Source organism: Perognathus longimembris, chromosome 3, assembly GCF_023159225.1.
Source record: "Perognathus longimembris pacificus isolate PPM17 chromosome 3, ASM2315922v1, whole genome shotgun sequence".
In the NCBI taxonomy this organism is placed as follows: domain Eukaryota; kingdom Metazoa; phylum Chordata; class Mammalia; order Rodentia; family Heteromyidae; genus Perognathus; species Perognathus longimembris.
In genome coordinates, this window is record NC_063163.1 from 75,274,552 (window position 1) to 75,292,925 (window position 18,374).

General features: G+C 44.9%; 1 protein-coding gene and 1 pseudogene across 3 annotated transcripts; one reads left to right on the forward strand and one right to left on the reverse strand.

Moving 5' to 3' along the window:
• The first annotated feature begins 899 nt into the window (after positions 1-899).
• LOC125348880 (zinc finger protein 709-like) lies at positions 900-12,074 on the forward strand. 3 transcript variants are annotated; one of them, XM_048342502.1, is made up of 5 exons: positions 900-1,038; positions 8,348-8,474; positions 8,684-8,744; positions 9,311-9,415; positions 10,191-12,074. In XM_048342502.1, exons 1-5 carry the CDS (start codon positions 1,036-1,038, stop codon positions 11,254-11,256), a joined length of 1,362 nt encoding a protein of 453 aa, XP_048198459.1. In that variant the 5' UTR covers positions 900-1,035; the 3' UTR covers positions 11,257-12,074. The 3 variants fall into 3 exon arrangements, with proteins under 3 accessions (XP_048198459.1, XP_048198461.1, XP_048198460.1); XM_048342504.1 differs by lacking the exon at positions 900-1,038 and adding an exon at positions 1,075-1,612; XM_048342503.1 differs by lacking the exon at positions 900-1,038 and adding an exon at positions 3,901-4,403.
• Positions 12,075-14,537: 2,463 nt separating this feature from the next.
• LOC125348881 lies at positions 14,538-15,714 on the reverse strand (annotated as a pseudogene).
• Between the last annotated feature and the right edge of the window lie 2,660 nt (positions 15,715-18,374).

Consider the following 18,374-nt stretch of genomic DNA (forward strand, 5'->3'; position numbering starts at 1 on the left):
CCATATTCCCAGCCCTATTACTATTATTATTTGCCAGTCCTAGGGCTTGAACTCAGGGCTTGGGCACTGTCCCTGAGCTGCTTTTGCTCAAGGCTACTGATCTACCACTTGAGCCACAGCACTATTTCTGGCTTTTTCTGTTTATGTGATACTGAGGAGTTGAACCCCAGGCTTCATGCATGCTAGGCAAGCACTCTACCACTAAGCCACATTCCCAGCCCCAACTGGCTTAATTGTAATTTTCTGTTTTTACTGAACTGGGGACTGAACCCCAGACCTTGCCCTTGCTCTATATTTTATTGATAGATCATAGTTATCTCTACTTGTGGAGTACAATGTGATGTTTTGGTGTATATGTATCTTTGGTGATACTGAAATTAAAGTAAGATATCTATTTCCGTAAATATATATTATATTTCTTTTTTGTGAGAACATTATAAACCTTTTCTTCTAGATTAAAAAAAACACACGTCATATCGTCATGATCTTTATCCACGCTGCTGTGTAACAGAACACCCGAATTATCACTTCTAATTATATCTTAGTCCTCACAGTCTCCCCTCCCTCCTACTCCCCAATCCTAGTAATTGTGACTCTTCTCTCAGCCTGTATGAGATCAACGTTAAAAGTTGAGAAGCCAGAAACAAGTTCAGCCTGCACGCTGACACCTGCCAGGCAGCGACCCCGCCCCGCCCCGCCGCGCCCCGCCCCGCCCGAGGTAGCTAAGCTGTGGAATGCCTGTGGCTGGAGTAGCTCCGGTCCATTTCACCCAGCAAGGCACAGGGCGGCCATGCTGTCATTCAGGGCTCCGGGGGCGGGCCCTTCATCCAATAGCCAATCAGAGGCGTGGCGATCCGCCGGGGCACGCGGCGGGGGAGGCGCCAGGCGCCGGCGGAGCTTCCTGTCCCGCCCTGTCACGCTCGCGGCGCTCCGGGCTGCTCCGGGCCGGGGGTCCGGGCAGCTGGTCCTCGGCTGCCGGTTGACCTTCGCTGACCTCGCGGCGTCGGGAGGACAACGAGGAGCCCGGAGGCGGCCATGGTGAGCGAGGGCCTGTTCGGGAGGCGCGAGCGGATGGGCGGTGGCGTCCGGCGGGAACCAGCTGAGGCGGCCTGAGCTTCCCGCGGGAGCAGCATCGTGGGGCCGCCGGCGCCGCTGGGGTCTCGGGGGCCGTGGAGTGGGCCTGCGTGGCCGGCGGAGCCGCGTCCTGTCCATCAGGGGCGACTTCCGGCCCGGGCGCCCGCCCCGCGAGGACGCGGGGTCGGCGCACGCAGCGGCGGCCAGGCGGGGTCCTGCCGCCCCTCCCCGTCGTCTCCGTAGCGGCGTGGGTCCCCGAACTCGTGACCGCGCGGAGGCGGCGTCTCAGGCCCGCGCCCTGGCCCTGGGCTTAGGACTGGCGGCAAACCTCTCGGCGGTCGGCGCCTTCCTTCCCGCTTGGCCCGCTCTCCGGAAACGGGGTCCGCGCTCGCGTTCGGGGCTCCATGAGGGCTCGGGCCGGGGGCGAGACCTGGCGGTTTGGATGGAGGGCGGCGGTGGCGTGGCTGTTCCTCTGACGGGTGGCCGTCCGGGGTGAGGCGGGAAAGCTGGTCTTTATAGAGTGGAGCTCAACCTAGAGGTGACAGAAGCGGGGGTAGGGCGGACTGGGGATGGGGCGGCCCCAGGTCCTGGACCTGGGAGCGTGTCCCCGGGGTCACCCCGTACTGAGGGTGTGTCAGGGGTCACAGATCTGCAGGAAGAGATTCAGGTTCGTTTAGTACGGGCTTTTAAGACAAAAAGTGTGGATTTGGCAAGTGAGTTAGATAGCCTGCCTTGTCACATATGTATTTACTTTCGTGTCAGTATTTAGGATTGAACTCTGGGTCTTGGCTCCTTAGCTTGGCTTTTTCTACCAAGGCTGGTGCTCAGAAGTAAGGCATAAATCTCGGAGTTCAAGCCCTACCACCAGTACACAATGGGAATGGGGGAAGGGTAGTGCTCTACCACTTAAGCCATTCCTATGCTTTTTTTTTCTTTTTTTTCTGCCAGTCCTGAGGCTTGAACTCAGCGCCTGGGCACTGTCCCTGGGCTTCTTTTGCTCAAGGCTAACACTACCCCTTGAGCGACAGCGCCACTTCCAGCTTTTTCTGTTTTTGTGGTACTGAGGAATCGAAAGAACCAGTGCTTCGCACTTGTGTTCTACCACGAAGCTACATTCCCAGCCCCTCCTCAGGCGTTTTGCTAGTTAATTGGAGAAGAGTCTCACAGGTTTGTGTATCGATGCTGACTTGGAACCTTGATCCAAGGATACCTGCCTGCTGAGTAGCTAGGGTTACAGTTGAAAGTTCAAGCTGCCCAGTTGTTCTTTTTATCGATTTTAAAAGGGGAAGGACCAGGAAGTAGCTACTTTTAGTTTAATGGGCAGATCTTTTTTGCTTTAGGCAGTTGCCTTGGAACTGAAAGTTTCTGGTAGGTGGTGGTTCCTGTGGCATCCCAATTGGACTGGGGTTTGGCTCAGAGGTTGCACATTTGATGCCCTAGTGTGGTTTCACCCTGGAGGAAGAGTATCACTTGGGTTAAAATTTGATTTCTGCAGAGTTCTCATCTTCCACCCTTGTTGCTTAAAATTTTTCCAAGGGAGGGCTGGGGATATAGCCTAGTGGCAAGAGTGCCTGCCTCGGATACACGAGGCCCTAGGTTCGATTCCCCAGCACCACATATACAGAAAACGGCCAGAAGCGGCGCTGTGGCTCAAGTGGCAGAGTGCTAGCCTTGAGCGGGAAGAAGCCAGGGACAGTGCTCAGGCCCTGAGTCCAAAGCCCACGACTGGCCAAAAAAAAAAAAAAAAAAAAAAATTTTCCAAGGGAGAAAGTCTCCTGCAGGACAGACTGAAAGTGTGTTTCACCTGCTGCTGAAAATGAGAGATAATACTTGTTATACTTCTTATGTGTGCAGGGCTTTTTTCTGTTGTTTTGTTTTTGGTAGTCCTGGGGCTTGAACTCAGTTTTTGCTCAAGGCTACCACTCTACCCCTTGAGCCATAGCGCCATTTCCAGCTTTTTCGGTTTATGTAATACTGAGGATTGAACCCAGGGCTTCATGCATGCTAGGCAAGCACTGTACCATAAGTCATGTTCCCAGCCCATGTGTAGTTTTCAAAGTACTATTTTGTTCTTTTTTGTGCCAGATCTGATGATTGAACTCGGGCCTGGGAGCTGTCCTGGAGCTTTTTGCTCAAGGCTATGATGGCTCTACCCTTTGAGCCACAGCTCCACAACCACCTTAAAAAAAAATTTTTTTAAATAATCCTGGGGCTTGAACTCAGGGCCTGGGCACTATCCCTGAGCTTTATGCTCAAGGCTAGCACTCTACCCCTTGAGCCACAGCACCTTCTGGAGTTTTCTGTTTATGTGGCACTGAGAAATTGAAAGAACCTAGTGCTTTATGCATGCTAGGCAAGCACTCTACCGCTAGGCCACATTTCCAGCCCTAACACATCCAGCTTTTTGGCGATTAACTAGAGATAAGAATCTCATGGATTTACTGCCCTAGCTGGTTTTGAACCAGGATCCTCAAATGACTCTGCCTCCTGTGTAGCTAGTATGGACACAAACCCTCAGTGCCTAAAGTAGTACTGGGTTTTATTCCTTATTTTGGCTAAAGGACCTAAGGAGTGAATTTTTGAGTAATAGGACCATCATAATTTTGTTGTTTGGTATTTTTTTGTTTTTGTTTTGTTGGGGTTTTTTTTTTGTTTTTGTTTTTTTTTGGTCTGTCATGGGGGTTTGATCTCTGGGCCTGAGCACTGTCTCTGAGCTCTTCAGCTCAAGGCTAGTGCTCTACCGCTTGAGCCACAGCGCCACTTCTGGTTTTCTGGTGACTAAATGGAGATAAGAGTCTCATGGACTTTCCTGCCTAGGCTGGCTTTGAACCACAATCCTCAGATCTCAGCCTCCTGAGTAGCTAGGATTACAGCGTGAACCACCGAGGCCTGGCTGTCATGGGTTCTTGATCATGATTCTCCTTTTAGGTAGTGTGATTTTATGCTACGAGCAGACTCATGCTGCTATATCTGTCATTTCAGGATGGGAATGGTGAGTAATCAGAGAAAATAGTCTTTGCATTGTCATCTGCAGTGCAGCCTGGTGGTGGACCAAGCCCAGGACTTGTTGGGTGTCAGTTCACTTTGGGTGTTGTTGTAGTTAAGTCATTATTATATACCTGGCTAGTGATAGAGAATGAGTTGGTGTTCAGCCAACATCAGGCAGAAAATCTGCAGAAGTCAGAAAGAACCTTTGGCTGTAGTCTGGATATACCTGTGATTTCTGTTTAGAGTTGAGCTTGAGGAGCATTTCTCTACTGGGAGCCTGAAGATGCTGGAATTAACAGTCCTGGTTGCTCAGGTGTGAATTCCTGGTCTGCATCTGCATGGTGAGAGTAGTCCCTAATTCCCTTGTGGATGGTATAAACCACACTTTTTTTTGGGGGGGGGGACACAGTCCTGGGGCTTGGACTCAGGGCCTGAACACTGTCTCTGGCTTCTTCTTCTTTATTTTATTTTTTTTTATTGTTTAGGTCATGTACAGGGGGTTGCAGTTACATACATAAGGTAGTACATTTCTTTTGTTTGTTTGTTTTGGTTTTTTGCCAGTCCTGGAACATGGGACTCAGGGCCTGACCACTGTCCCTGGCTTCTATTTGCTCAAAGCTAGCTAGCACTTGAGCCACAGCGCCACTGCTGGCCTTTTCTATATATGTGGTGCTGAGGAATCGAACCCAGGGCTTCATGTATATGAGTTACTCTTGCCACTAGGCCATATTCCCAGACCCTGCTTTTTTCTTTTTGTCAGTCATGAGGCTTGAACTCTGAGCCTGGGCACTGTCCCTGAGCTCTTCAGCTCAAGTCTCAAGCTCTGCCATTTTGAGCCACAGCTCTACTTCCTGTTTCTGGGTGGTTAATTGGAGATAAGAGTCTCAGGGACTCCCTGAGGCTGGCTTGAACCATGATCCTCAGATCTCAACCTCCTGAGTAGCTAGGATTGTAGCTGTGAGCCATTGGCAACCTGGCCACACTGTTTTCTTATTGGTGTTGTGTGTGGGCACGCATGTACATGCATGTGCTCCTTATCCTAGGGCTTGAGCTCATTTGCTTAAGGCTAGCAATCTACCACTTGAGCCAGAACTCCACTTCTGGCTTTTTTTTTTCTGGTCAATTTGAGATAAGAACTTCACAGACTTTCTTGCTTAGGCTAGCTTCCAGTCTTGGTCCTTGGGTCTCAGTTACTTGAATAGCTAGGATTACAAGCTGAAACCATGCTACTTGACCTCTTTGAGGTGTTTTTTGTAATATATAGTTTGGCTACAAGGACTAAAGTGCTTGGAATTTCCGACGCAATAGGAATCTCAGGGCTTTTGTTCTTTTTATATCTTAAACCAGTTTCTTTCTTTTTTTTTGGCCAGTCCTGGGCCTTGGACTCAGGGCCTGAGCACTGTCCCTGGCTTCTTCCCGCTCAAGGCTAGCACTCTGCCACTTGAGCCACAGCGCCGCTTCTGGCCGTTTTCTGTATATGTGGTGCTGGGGAATCGAACCTAGGGCCTCGTGTATCCGAGGCAGGCACTCTTGCCACTAGGCTATATCCCCAGCCCTTAAACCAGTTTCTTGAACTCAGGCCCTGGCACTGTCCCTGACCTTTTTCCATTCCAGATTGGTACTGTGTGACTTGAGTCACAGCTTCACTTTCCAGCTTTTTTGTGGTTATTTGAAGATAAGAGTCTCACAGATTTGTCTTCCTCAGGCTATCTTGGAACTACTGTCCTGGAATTTTCATTGGTCCTTTGTGAGGTTCTGTGTGGATGATGGTGTCACATGAGAAACATCTGAGCCTGGAGTCTGCTGTTTACCCAGGGTTTCATGGATGCTAAGCAAGCACTCTACCACTAAACCATATTCCCAACCCTAGTCCTTTATTTTTTATTATTTAGATTATTTCCTGGATTTCACTTAAAGCAATTAAGTTACTAGAGTTATGGGCCAGCTTAATGGCACTAAATGGTGTTTTCAATGTCCTTGGCATTAGTAGAAATGACATCACTTCCATTTTGTGTTAGTAGTTACATAACTAACTCTAAGTGTGATTTATCTATTTTGATAATCTTTTCAACCAACTTGTTTTTACTTTTGTCAGTTTTCCTCTTGATTTGCTGTCAAACTTCATTGATATTTTCTTTAATTCTTTTTATTTTGTGCCAGTTTTGGGTACTGTCCGTATGCTTTTTTTCCTTCAGGGCTAGTAATCTACTGCTTGAACTACAGCTCCAGTTGACTGTCTTTATTTATTTGTTTTGTTGTGGGGCTTGAACCTGGGTCTGGGCGCTGTGTCTGAGCTCTTCAGCCCAAGGCTGGTGCTCTACCACTTGAGCCACAATACCACTTCTGATTTTCTGGTAGTTATTTGGAGATAAGAGTCTCACAGACTTTCCTGCCTAGGTTGGCTTTGAACTAAATTCCTCAAATCTCAGCCTTCTGAGTACCTAGGATTACAGACGTGACACCATTGCCTAGCTTTTGTTATATGTGTATGTATGGATGTATTTTACCAGTCCTGGGGCTTGAACTCAGGGCCAGAGCAGTCCCTATCTTTTTCTCAAGGCTAGCACTCTACCACTTGAGCCACAGCACCACTCCTGCCTTTTTTCTATATATGCAGTGCTAAGGAATCAAACCCAGGGCTTCATGTATGCAAGGCAAGCACTACCACTAGGCCATATTCCCAGCCCCTTGTATTCTTTTTTGGCCAGTCCTGGGCCTTGGACTCAGGGCCTGAGCACTGTCCCTGGCTTCTTCCCGCTCAAGGCTAGCACTCTGCCACTTGAGCCACAGCGCCGCTTCTGGCCATTTTCTGTATATGTGGTGCTGGGGAATCGAACCTAGGGCCTCGTGTATCCAAGGCAGGCACTCTTGCCACTAGGCTATATCCCCAGCCCTCCCTTGTATTCTTAAGACAGGGACTATGTTGCTCAAGCTGGTTTCAAACTTGGCTCAGCTTCCCAAGAAGCTGTTATTGATGTGCTTATTATTTCAAATTCAGTAGTTCTTTGATAATATATAGCAAAATATTGGGCATTAGATTAGCGTACTGTACTTACTTGCCACAATCTTTTATTACATCTTTTGTTATTAGTGACGGGAGTTCTTGGGGACTTATAAAAAGACAATCGTGTAAACTGTGAACCGAGTTTTTGTTTGTATTTTCTCAATATCATTCCTTTTTCTTCTTTTTTTTTGCCAGTCCTGGGCCTTGGACTCAGGACCTGAGCACTGTCCCTGTCTCCTTTTTGCTCAAGGCTAGGACTCTGCCACTTGAGCCACAGCGCTTCTTCTGGCCTTTTCTATATATGTAGTGCTGAGGAATAAAACCCAGGGCTTCATTTATATGAGGCAAGCACTCTTGCCACTAAGCCATATTCCCAACCCCAGTATCATTCCTTTTGAGGTTTCCATTTTACTTATTTTTTTCAGTGGGCTAGTAATAGGGCTTCAATGCAGGGCCGGAATGCTGTCCCCTAGCTTTTTCACTGAAGATCCACAGCTCCACTTTCAACTTTTTGGTGTTTAATTGGAGATAAACATCTCGTGGACTTTTTACTGCCACAGAGGGCCTTGAACCTTGGTCCTAAGGTGTGGGATATCTATCTGTGCCAGTGGTATTATCCTTCTTTTCTACTACTTAACAATTTGATCTGTTAAAAAAAAATGTACAAGCTTCTACCTGTCCTATCTTAGTACAGTCAGAGAGGATGCACTGGATGTCCTAAGTAGCCAGATGTGACAAGTGACTTGAACTTGGATCTGTTGAACCAGCTCACTGCAGATTGATCAACCAGAATGTGCTCTGAGATCTCTCTGATCAAATATGTGCCCTCTTATGGTCATGTCCCAGTATTGCAAGACAGAAAATAAGATACAGAAATAGCATATTGTTGACATAAGTGTGTGAGAAAACTGAGCCCTTTTCAGAATGTCTGGAGAGGCAGAACTTTGTGCCCAAGCCTTTCCAGCAACATGCAGTTTCAGGACAACTGAAGCTAATGCTGTGCAGCAGGTGGTTAATGGAAGGAACAAGACCCAATGTACAGTTAGAACAAAGGGTGATTGCAGAGCACAGTCAAGCTCCTCTCATGCTCTTACATACAAATTTTTCCAGACACGGTGTGTGAGAGGATGTGAGTATGGAAGGGGAGTCTTGACACAACCAAACATGGCATGAACATTTTGAGGGCATAGGATCATGTCAAACCTTTTATGAAAATGAGTATAGATCTCCATTACTGTAAGTCTCACCCTTCCTCCTTGAAATGCCCTTGTGATGTTTTAGGAGTCTGTGACCTTTGATGATGTGTTTGTCAACTTCACCCTGGAGGAGTGGGCTTTGCTTGATCCTTCCCAACAGCAGCTGTACAGAGATGTGATGGTGGATACTTTCAGGAACCTGGCCTCCATACGTAAGGACCACTTCATTCGTTACCTGGTCAGTCAGGGAGCGAGGGGCTGTTGCTCTTCCATGCTGCTCAGTCCTGTGGAATGTGGAAAGGGAACATTCGGGTAAACCTACCAAACACAGTCATGTTATGCCATGAATGCCACTAGAACTTCATAATTTACTCTGTAAAGTCAGCATCATTTGTAATGATGTTCTGGATCTATATTTTAGAAAAAGAACGGGAAGACCAGACTGTTGAAGAAGTGTGTAAAAGTACCAAGAAATATCTAAGGTAATTTGCACTTGCAAGGAAATAAGAATATTCCTTATTTTTATAGATCTTTTTTTTGTTCTTGTTGGTGGTCATGGGGCTTGAACTCTGGGCCTTGGTGCTGTCCGTGAGCACTTCAACTTGAGTCTAGCACTCTTATCACTTTGAGCCACAGTGCCACTTTTGGTTTTTCTGTTTAACTGGAAATAAGAGTCTCACAGACTTTCCTGTCCAGGCTGGCTTTGAACCATGATTCTTAGATCTCAGCCTCCTGAGTAGCTAGGATTACAGGTATGAGCTACCAGCACCCAAGCTGTCCTGGGTTCTTGGTCATGAATCCCCTTTTTAGACAGTGTCTGATTTTATGCTATGAGCAGACTCATGCTGCTAAATATCTGTCATTTCAGGATGGGAATGGTGAGTAATCAGAGAAAATACAGTCTTTGCATTGTCATCTGCAGTGCAGCCTGGTAGTGAACTAAGCCCAGGAATATTCTTTTGCAAATCAAGAAGTGAGAAGAAAGTTTTAAAACTATACTAGTAAGCAAATTGATTTGGTTTCAATATTTTCTCCAAAATACATTTAGGTTGAATAGCCCTAATCAGCATATCAAAAATCCAAAATGTTTTAACATTGGAAACATCTGGGCCTCCAGTCTCTTGCCACAAACAACGATTTCTGATGCTTTAAGGTAAGGAAAATTCATTTCAGGCTTTGTATATAACGTATAGATGTAAGGTAGAGATTTTGAGCTCTCTTCAAAATATCTCACACATATGCAAATACTTCAAAATTCAAATGATTTGAACCCCAACTGTTCACAAAAGCAATACTCAACCAACTTTATTTAAATACCATGTCCATGTTTACAGAATACTCTCCTGGGAAGCATCTAACATTGAAGCATCTAATATCTGCTTTTGCCATCCTACAGAGCATACAGAGATTTGTGTTCTAAAAATTCTTTTTTTCCCCCAGTCCTGGTGTTTGAACTCAGGGCATTGTCCTTGGCTTCTTTTTGCTCAAGGTTAGCATTCTACCTCTTGAACCACAGCTGCACTTCTTTTTTTTTTTTTTTGGCCAGTCCTGGGGCTTGGACTCAGGGCCTGAGCACTGTCCCTGGCTTCTTTTTGCTCAAGGCTAGTACTCTGCCACTTGAGCCACAGCGCCACTTCTGACCATTTTCTGCATATGTGGTGCTGGGGAATTGAACCCAGGGCCTCATGTATACGAGACAAGCACTCTTGCCATTAGGCCATATCCCCAACCCCCACAGCTGCACTTCTGGCTTTTTCTATACATGTGGTGCTGAGGAATCGAACCCAGGGCTTCATGTATACTAGGCAAGCACTCTGCCACTAGGCCACATTCCCAGCCCTGTGTTCTAAAATTCTAACATAATATAAAACCAGTAGTTCTGCTAAACATGACTAATAGTTCAGTAATATCTTCTCACTTATTTCTAGGGTTCAAGATTTATGGAGACTCTATGAACATAAAGAAGGTCTTGAAGGTGGAGAAATCTTCCATGGTACTCTAGATTCTGTTATGAACATTAAATCTCCTGCTGCAGTGGAAGCCAGTGTCTTTGACATCTTCCTCAGGCATTCATCCCTGAACATGGCCTTCAGAACTTACACTGACTCCAAACTCTATGAGTATCAGGCATTTGAAGAGAAACCGTGTAAATGCACCACATGTGGGAGAGCCTGCAGTGATCCCCAGTGCTTCCAGAATGCCAAGAGCACCAACACTGGAGCCAGAACCCATGCGTGTAAGCAGTGTGGGAATGTCTTCAGTCATCCCACCTCCCGTAGGATACACAGACGGACTCACACAGGAGAGAAACCATATGTGTGTCAGCAATGTGGAAAAGCTTTTAGTTCTTCCAGTTACATTAAGATACACGAAAGGACGCACAGTGGGGAGAAGCCTTATGTGTGCCCGCAATGTGGGAAGGCCTTCAGCTACCCAGGTTATGTTAAGATACATGAAAGGACTCACACAGGAGAGAAGCCCCATGTCTGCCAGCAGTGTGGGAAAGCCTTCTTTACTTTGAGTGATGTTCGAAAGCATGAAAGAACTCACAGTGGTGAGAAACCCTTTCTGTGTAAGGAGTGCGGGAAAGCTTTCATTGATTCAAGTTCCTTGCACAAACATAAAATAACTCACACTGAAGAGAAGCCCTATGTATGCAGACAGTGTGGAAAAGCCTTTAGGTCTTGTGGTTACATGACCATACACGAGAGGACTCACACTGGAGAGAAACCTTATGTCTGTAATCAATGTGGGAAAGCATTTGGGCAATCCAGTCACTGTCTCATCCATGAGAGAACTCACACTGGAGAGAAGCCCTATGTGTGTAAGCAATGCGGGAAAGCCTTCTTTACTCTGAGTGGTCGTCGGAAACATGAACGAACTCATAATGAACAGAAACCCTTCCTCTGTAATGAATGTGGGGAAGCTTTCAGTGATTCTAGTTCCTTACACACACATGAAATAACACACTGGAAAGAACCCCTTTCCCCATAAACAATTTAAGAGACAATTTGAGCAAATGGGATAAAAGCCTCTGTAAGGAATGTGGGGAAGCCTTTGTTAATTCTGATTCTTTGCACAAATATTAAAATAATGTACATTGGGAGGAAATTATGATTGCAAACAATGTTGATCAAGAGCCTTTCTGTTGGGTGATGCTCAGACATTTATGAATTCACAGAGTAGAGAAATCCCTTATATGTAAGCAGTGTAGAAAAGCTACTAGTTATTCTACTTGTTATATATATTAAAATATGTAAAGAGGCACAATAGGCAGAGACTATTCAAGTAATCTGGCAGTGCTTGAAGACATACAACATGGAAAAAACACAAGTATGAGCAGTGTGAATGTCTTCATTTCTCAAGCAACTTAAGATATGAACAAACCCATTGGGCAGAAATGCTATGGTTTGATTTAATGTGAAATGTTTCCCACTGATTTCATCCCAGCTGGTGACTGTATGTTAGGTGGGTGTAGAAAGTTTCTACAGCCAGACAGGTCAGGGTGGTAGAGATTGACTGTTGAATGGTTTGCCTCACCTCAACTCTAGTCTCTTATTTTCTCTTCCTTTCCTCTGTGAGTTTTATCAGCCTTAATCTCCAGCTCCATGACATTCTGTCCCTTTCAATAATGCCAGACTGTAGTGGAAATCTGGACCTGTAATCCAAAACAAGTAATTTCTCTGCGCTAGGTGGTGGGATTTAGAATTTCAAGATTAGCCTGAGCTAATCTTAGTTGGGAGCCCTTCTGGGGTACATAGGAGGCCTCATCCAAAAACAAATCATGATAAATGAATAAATACAATCATTTATATTGTTTGTGTCTGGTATTTTGTCAGAGCAAACAAGGAATGTAACTCCTGTAAACCTATGTATGCAAACAGTAGGGGATAAGAACATTCTAACAATGTGAGGGTGGAAAGCTAGAATTTGAAAGAATATAGAATGAAGAAAAAGGGCTAGGAGACAAGACAATATCTAGTCTTCACATGTAAATATTCAAGGGTGCTCAAATACAACAAAGTTGTGAAAATACAACAGAGTTGTCAGTTCTAATAGTTAAAAGTCATGTGAATATTCCTTGGGTAGGAGAATCTTATAGACACAATTTTGCATCAGTTTCTCCAGAGTACATACCTGAAGGCAGTATTTTCAAAATTCAGCTAATAAAGATTTTACACTCTGGTTGCTGTATTACAATAAAACAAATATAATAAGCTTTTTTTGGAGGGGCATAATATATCCATCATTTATTATTGGCAAACATCAGGTGATATGAGCAAAGGTACAATGATCACTATTGTTAAACAATCATTTTTGCTTTACACAAGTTGTAAACATTTAAGTGGATAAAATTCTGAGTTGAAAACTAATTTTTTATATACTCTGACACGTTAGGACAAAGGAAAGCTCAAGTAATTCTATTATGCCATCATCATACAACAAACATATATATTATTTTTACATTAGAAGTTACTATGTTCTTTGCCAGTCCTGGGGCTTGAACTCAGCCTGAGCACTATCCCTGACTTCTTTTTGCTCAAGGCTAGCACTCTACCTCTTGAGCCACAGCGCCACTTCTAGCTTTTTCTGTTTATGTGGTGCTAAGGAATCAAACCCAGCGTTTCATGCATGCAAGGCAAGCAGCCACATTTCCAACCCCCCTGCCATGTTTTTTAAAGACTTCTTCTGGTATGGCTAAAAGATCTTTATGTGAAAGTATATTAAAGAACAGAAGCTGACCAAATTAAGTTTTGTTCACAACTGTACTGGCCATTATAAACGAAAAAAATGTAATTCTTGTCAAAACAACAAAAACACCACCAATAGTTAAATAATTGACAATGTGATAGAATTTATAATAATTCATTCACATAGTATTTGTTTTAGTAGTACTTTAAGGCTGAAATCTTATAAGTAACAGATGATACCTCAAAGTAAGCCCAAATCATTTAAGTATTTTACAGTTTTATTCTTTTATAAACTAAAGACTTTCCTGAAATTCAGATCACAGTTTACAAAACAGGCAGCCTTTAGAATATACTGTTTGGCAGGAAGTATGGATTTGAATCTGCAGCAATGGAATCCCTTCAGGACTTACTTGTTTGAGGTGACCAGTCTGCACATAACAGCTTATCACACATACTTGCTGGGCATGAGGCTGACTAAACCCCACATTTATCCATAAAAATTACACATGGGACAAAAATTCAAATGGTATAACCTTGATAAATTTTATAAATTGTACTTCTCACTTGGAAAAAAACCAAAGTTCTCCTTTTCATAATATTTCCTTACATAAAAATTTCCATATGCATATACATGGATACTATTAGAAATAATAATGTTAGGAGTGATCTGAAATCTGAACTAAACAAATTCTCTACAGAAAACTATTGTATATTGATTTTACTATATAACTCTCCATTCTCAAATAGTGGCTTTCAACTTTATCCATGTAAGCACCATAAAAATTCTCAAATGTTTAAGCAGAAAAAGAAGTGACAGAGGCTGGGAATGTGGCTTAGTGGTGGAGTGCTTGCCTAGCATGCATGAAGCTCTGGGTTTGATTCTGAAGCACCACATAAACAAAAAGCCAGGAGTGGCACTGTGGCTCAAGAGGCTGAATGCTAGCCTTGAGCAAAAAGCCAGGGACAGTGCCCAGGCCTTGAGTTCAAGCCCAAGGACTGGCAAAAGAAAAAAAAAAAAGTGGCAATTATATAATTAAGTAATCAGGGCTCTCTTCTAAATTCCTAGAGAGTGAGCAACATGAAAGAAATCTTGTTAAAGTTGGGAATATGGCCTAGTGGCAAGAGTGCTTGCCTCATATACATGAAGCCCTGGATTCGATTCCTCGACACCACATATGTAGAAAAGGCCAGAAGTGGCGTGGCTCAAGTGGCAGAGTGCTAGCCTTGAGCAAAAAGAAGCCAGGGACAGTGCTCAGGCCCTGAGTCCAAGCCCCAGGACTGGCCAAAAAAATAAAAATAAAATAAATAAAATAATTAAAAAAAAACAGAATAGAATGTCCAAGATACTATACAAATAAAAGTATCACTGAACAGTACCACTTTAGTCAACAAAGGATGCTCTCCACTATGGACTTACAAAGTTGTAAATATACCACTAAGAGGACACTGGTGAAAATGCACTTCTAAAAGACTAAGTAAACTTACTCTTAAAACTGACTTAACGTAGTTGTGTTTTTCAGTCGCATTGATAACAATCTAGCACTTGATAGGAATACTCAGAGCAGCACACAGTACTAACATATACTAGTTACAATTTTCAGTAGCTGTATTTACCAACTGTGTAACAGAATTATAATGTTCTCCTAAGCCGCGAGCATGCCTCATATATACAAGTATTAGTGTGTTTTTGTGCTATGCTTTGCCCACGACAATAGGAGAATCTGCTTGTATTATCTCTATTGGTGTTTTTTAATTGTGAGACAGAGCTACTTAGCTCAAGCTGACCTCCCTATGCAGCTGTGTTTACAATAGTGTCACAATACTTTCCAAACTCTTCTGGTGTGTACATATCTCCTGTATTGGAATTCGTTAAAAATGGCAGAAAGTCATCCCTGTGGCTTTGCAGGTACTCAGCAGTTTGACTTCTCAGCTTAGCAACAGTTAGGGTACAGTCCTGTGTTTTCAGTTGGTCTCCAATGACTATACATACAGTGGCCATGAGATGAAATCTGCTTCATTTCCAACTCTCTAGCTGCCAGTATTTCAGTAAGTTTCTCATTTTCCACATGTCTAGTGCCAGATAAGTTTTCAGTTTCAGCTTCAGCTATCCTCCCTTCCAGCTCCTTTACCAACTCAGCTTTTTTTTTCCCTTTGTCTCTTCTGTGCTTTTGATGTCCAAGGTGGTTGTTCTCAATTACCAGGGTGAAATGTTAATCTCTCATTCTCTCTTTTTTTTTTTTTTTTTTGCCAGTCCTGGGGCTTGGTTGGACTCAGGGCTGGAGCACTGACCCTGGCTTCTTTTTGCTCAAGGCTAGCACTCTGCCACTTGAGCCACAGCGCCACTTCTGGCCATTTTCTGTATATGTGGTGCTGGGGAATTGAACCCAGGGCTTCATGTATACGAGGCAAGCACTCTTGCCACTAGGCCATATCCCCAGCCCTGATCTCTCATTCTCTTTAGAAGCAAGCCAGCTTCAATTGCTCTAGCTCCTCACTATGTTTCTGTTCCATTTCTTTTTCCAACTTATCAAAATCTTCTGTGAGTTGCTTTCTCCTCTTTTTGTCATCCTTGGGAATAGCATTCTTCATTCCTTGAATTTTTGCTTACAGCTCCTTCTTGTGGTGCCGCCTTCCAGCTGCTCCTTCTCATCCAGCTCCTTGGCTGGGTCAGTCTCCATGACCACCAGGGTTGCTGGGCACACACAGTAATGGAGGGTGGCATTAGAGGGCACATGCAGCAGTGGGGAAAGCCACACCACTGACGAGCAAGCACCTCTCACCCCTCATAATAAAGCTTTGAAATAATACATTATGATATAATGAAACAAAAATGAAATTCTCATAATAGTTTTTATTTACTGAGAAGATATATGCAAATATACCACCATAAGCATGAGCTAGACCAAGTTTGCAAGTTTATTTTGCTTTTGATGTGAAGACTTCTTGGGTGTGCAACTAAGTTTTCTTTTATGAAAGGGAATTTTCCCTTTTAGCTTATATTGTTACAACTATTGTAATTTGTGCATCACACCAAAAAATAGATGCTTCTTAAGACTGCACTCTTACCAGAGACTTGCAGGACCGGAGCTCCCACATGCACTGAATTGCACTAATTAGCCTGTTCTCCCCAAATCTGACCAGCTCATCAGTGAGCATTCTTCAGTTGTTTGTTTAAAGGCATCCATTGCTATTCAGTTTAGTACAGGACCCCTCTTTTAGACAGATTCCAGGTTTCAAAATCAGGCCCAACCATTTGGCCTCTTCCTCCTACCCCCAGCCCGTCGTGGGGCTTGAACTCAGGGCCTAGGTATTGTCCCTGAGCTGCTTTTGCTCAAGGCTAGCACTCTACCACTTGAGCCACAGCACTTCTGGCTTTTTTCTGTGTATGTGGTACTGAGGAATGGAACCAAGGGCTTCATGCATGATAGGCAAGCACTCTACCACTAAGCCACATTCCCAGCCCAGTCATTTTGTTTGTGGGGTGTAGAGAACTTGCTCTGTCCAGATTGATTCAGAATGTGATCCTCTAGATTTCAGTGTCTTGAGGAGGTAAGATTAGAAGCATTAGCCTAGTGTTTGGCTCTTAGCATCAGTTCTACCCACATAAGTTGGTCTCACAGTGGCCAGCCTCAGATAACACAGACATTGCTACCCAGTGTGAGCTCCAACCTTTCTCCTAGGCACATTCAACCTTTCCACCATGTGAACTTAAAAACATGGTTCAAGAGGTAGTGAGGTCCTGTGTTCAAAACTCAGTATTGGCTAAACAAAAGCAACCTATGGGAACAAAGCCCAGCTGATGTGCTAGATTTGTTAGGCATATATCCAGTATTGGGCTCCGTGATGCTAACATACAAAGCATGCAGGTTCTCAGAGGCTCCAGCACTCATGGCTTCCTCCCCTTTGGTGTCAAAGGATATTTCAGTCTCATCATGGTTCACCAGTAGAGATGGAGTAATCTTAGGGATTAGTACTCAGATAGTACTTAGATAGTACTCAGCAGACATGGCTAGCTGCATGTACCCCTGACAGTTCTAAAGACCCATTTGTAGAGGACAGGAACACTCCCAGAAACCTCCAAACATGAATCCATGAACCCACTTGTATGAAGCACCAACCCAAGAGATGGAGCCCTGGCTGCACCGAACAATGCTGAAACGATGGGGCTTCCCGGGCTGGGAATATGGCCTAGTGGTAGAGTGCTTGCCCTGGGTTCGATTCCTCAGCACCACATACATAGAAAAAGCCAGGAGTGACACTGTGGCTCAAGTGGTAGAGTGCTAGCCTTGAGCAAAAAGAAGCCTGGGGGGCTGGGGATATGGCCTAGTGGCAAGAGTGCCTGCCTCATATACATGAGGCCCTGGGTTCGATTCCCCAGCACCACATATACAGAAAATGGCCAGAAGTGGCGCTGTGGCTCAAGCGGCAGAGTGCTAGCCTTGAGCAAAAAGAAGCCAGGGACAGTGCTCAGGCCCTGAGTTCAACCCATAGTACTGGCAAAAACCAACCAAACAACAAAAATGATGGTGCTTCCTGTAAGGTCCTCTCCTGAGGGCTCCATGTAGATGCCCCCACCTCATTAAGTCTCCACCCAGTTACCTGGGTAACCTGCAGACCTAGAGGCCGTTACCTCCCCTTTCACTGAGGTCACATCCTAATCCACCTGGCCACACCCCTTGCCCCTGCCCTAGATATAAGGCAAGGCTGGGTGGGGGTCTCTCTCTCTCTCTTCCTTCTCTCCAGCCATGGATCATCTTGGCCACAGGCCATAAACTTTCCTGCCTGAATACCGTGTGGCGTTCTCCTTTACCGGCTACCTACTTTAAAAACCTAACATATGGGGCTGGGGATATGGCCTAGTGGCAAGAGTGCCTGCCTCATATACATGAGGCCCTGGGTTCGATTCCCCAACACCACATATACAGAAAATGGCCAGCAGTGGTGCTGTGGCTCAAGTGGCAGAGTGCTAGCCTTGAGCAAAAAGAAGCCAGGGACAGTGCTCAGGCCCCGAGTCCAAGCCCCAGGACTGGCCAAAAAAAACCCAAAAACCTAACATACATGGTGCCGTGACTCAGATGGGGCTTAAGAGTCAGGACGGGTGGAATTCCCATCTATTTTTCTTCTTTTTCTGGGAGTATCCCCAGTCCTGACGGGCCTTTTTCGCGAACCGAACTGCTGCGAATCGCCACGTGGCACTTTTCACTAATACCATTGCTGGCCTCCACATCCACCTCCACCTCCACCCTGTCTACCCTGGTGAGTAAAACTACTGCTGCTCTGGTTCTCTGCCACTCCGTCCGCCACTTCTGCCGCTTCTGCCTGCTGCTTCTGCCCAGTAAGCTCATCCACTCACCAGGCGCCTCCCTCCCGTGCTTTTTGGGTTTTGCATCACAGTCACAACCAAGCCGGGACACTGCTAGC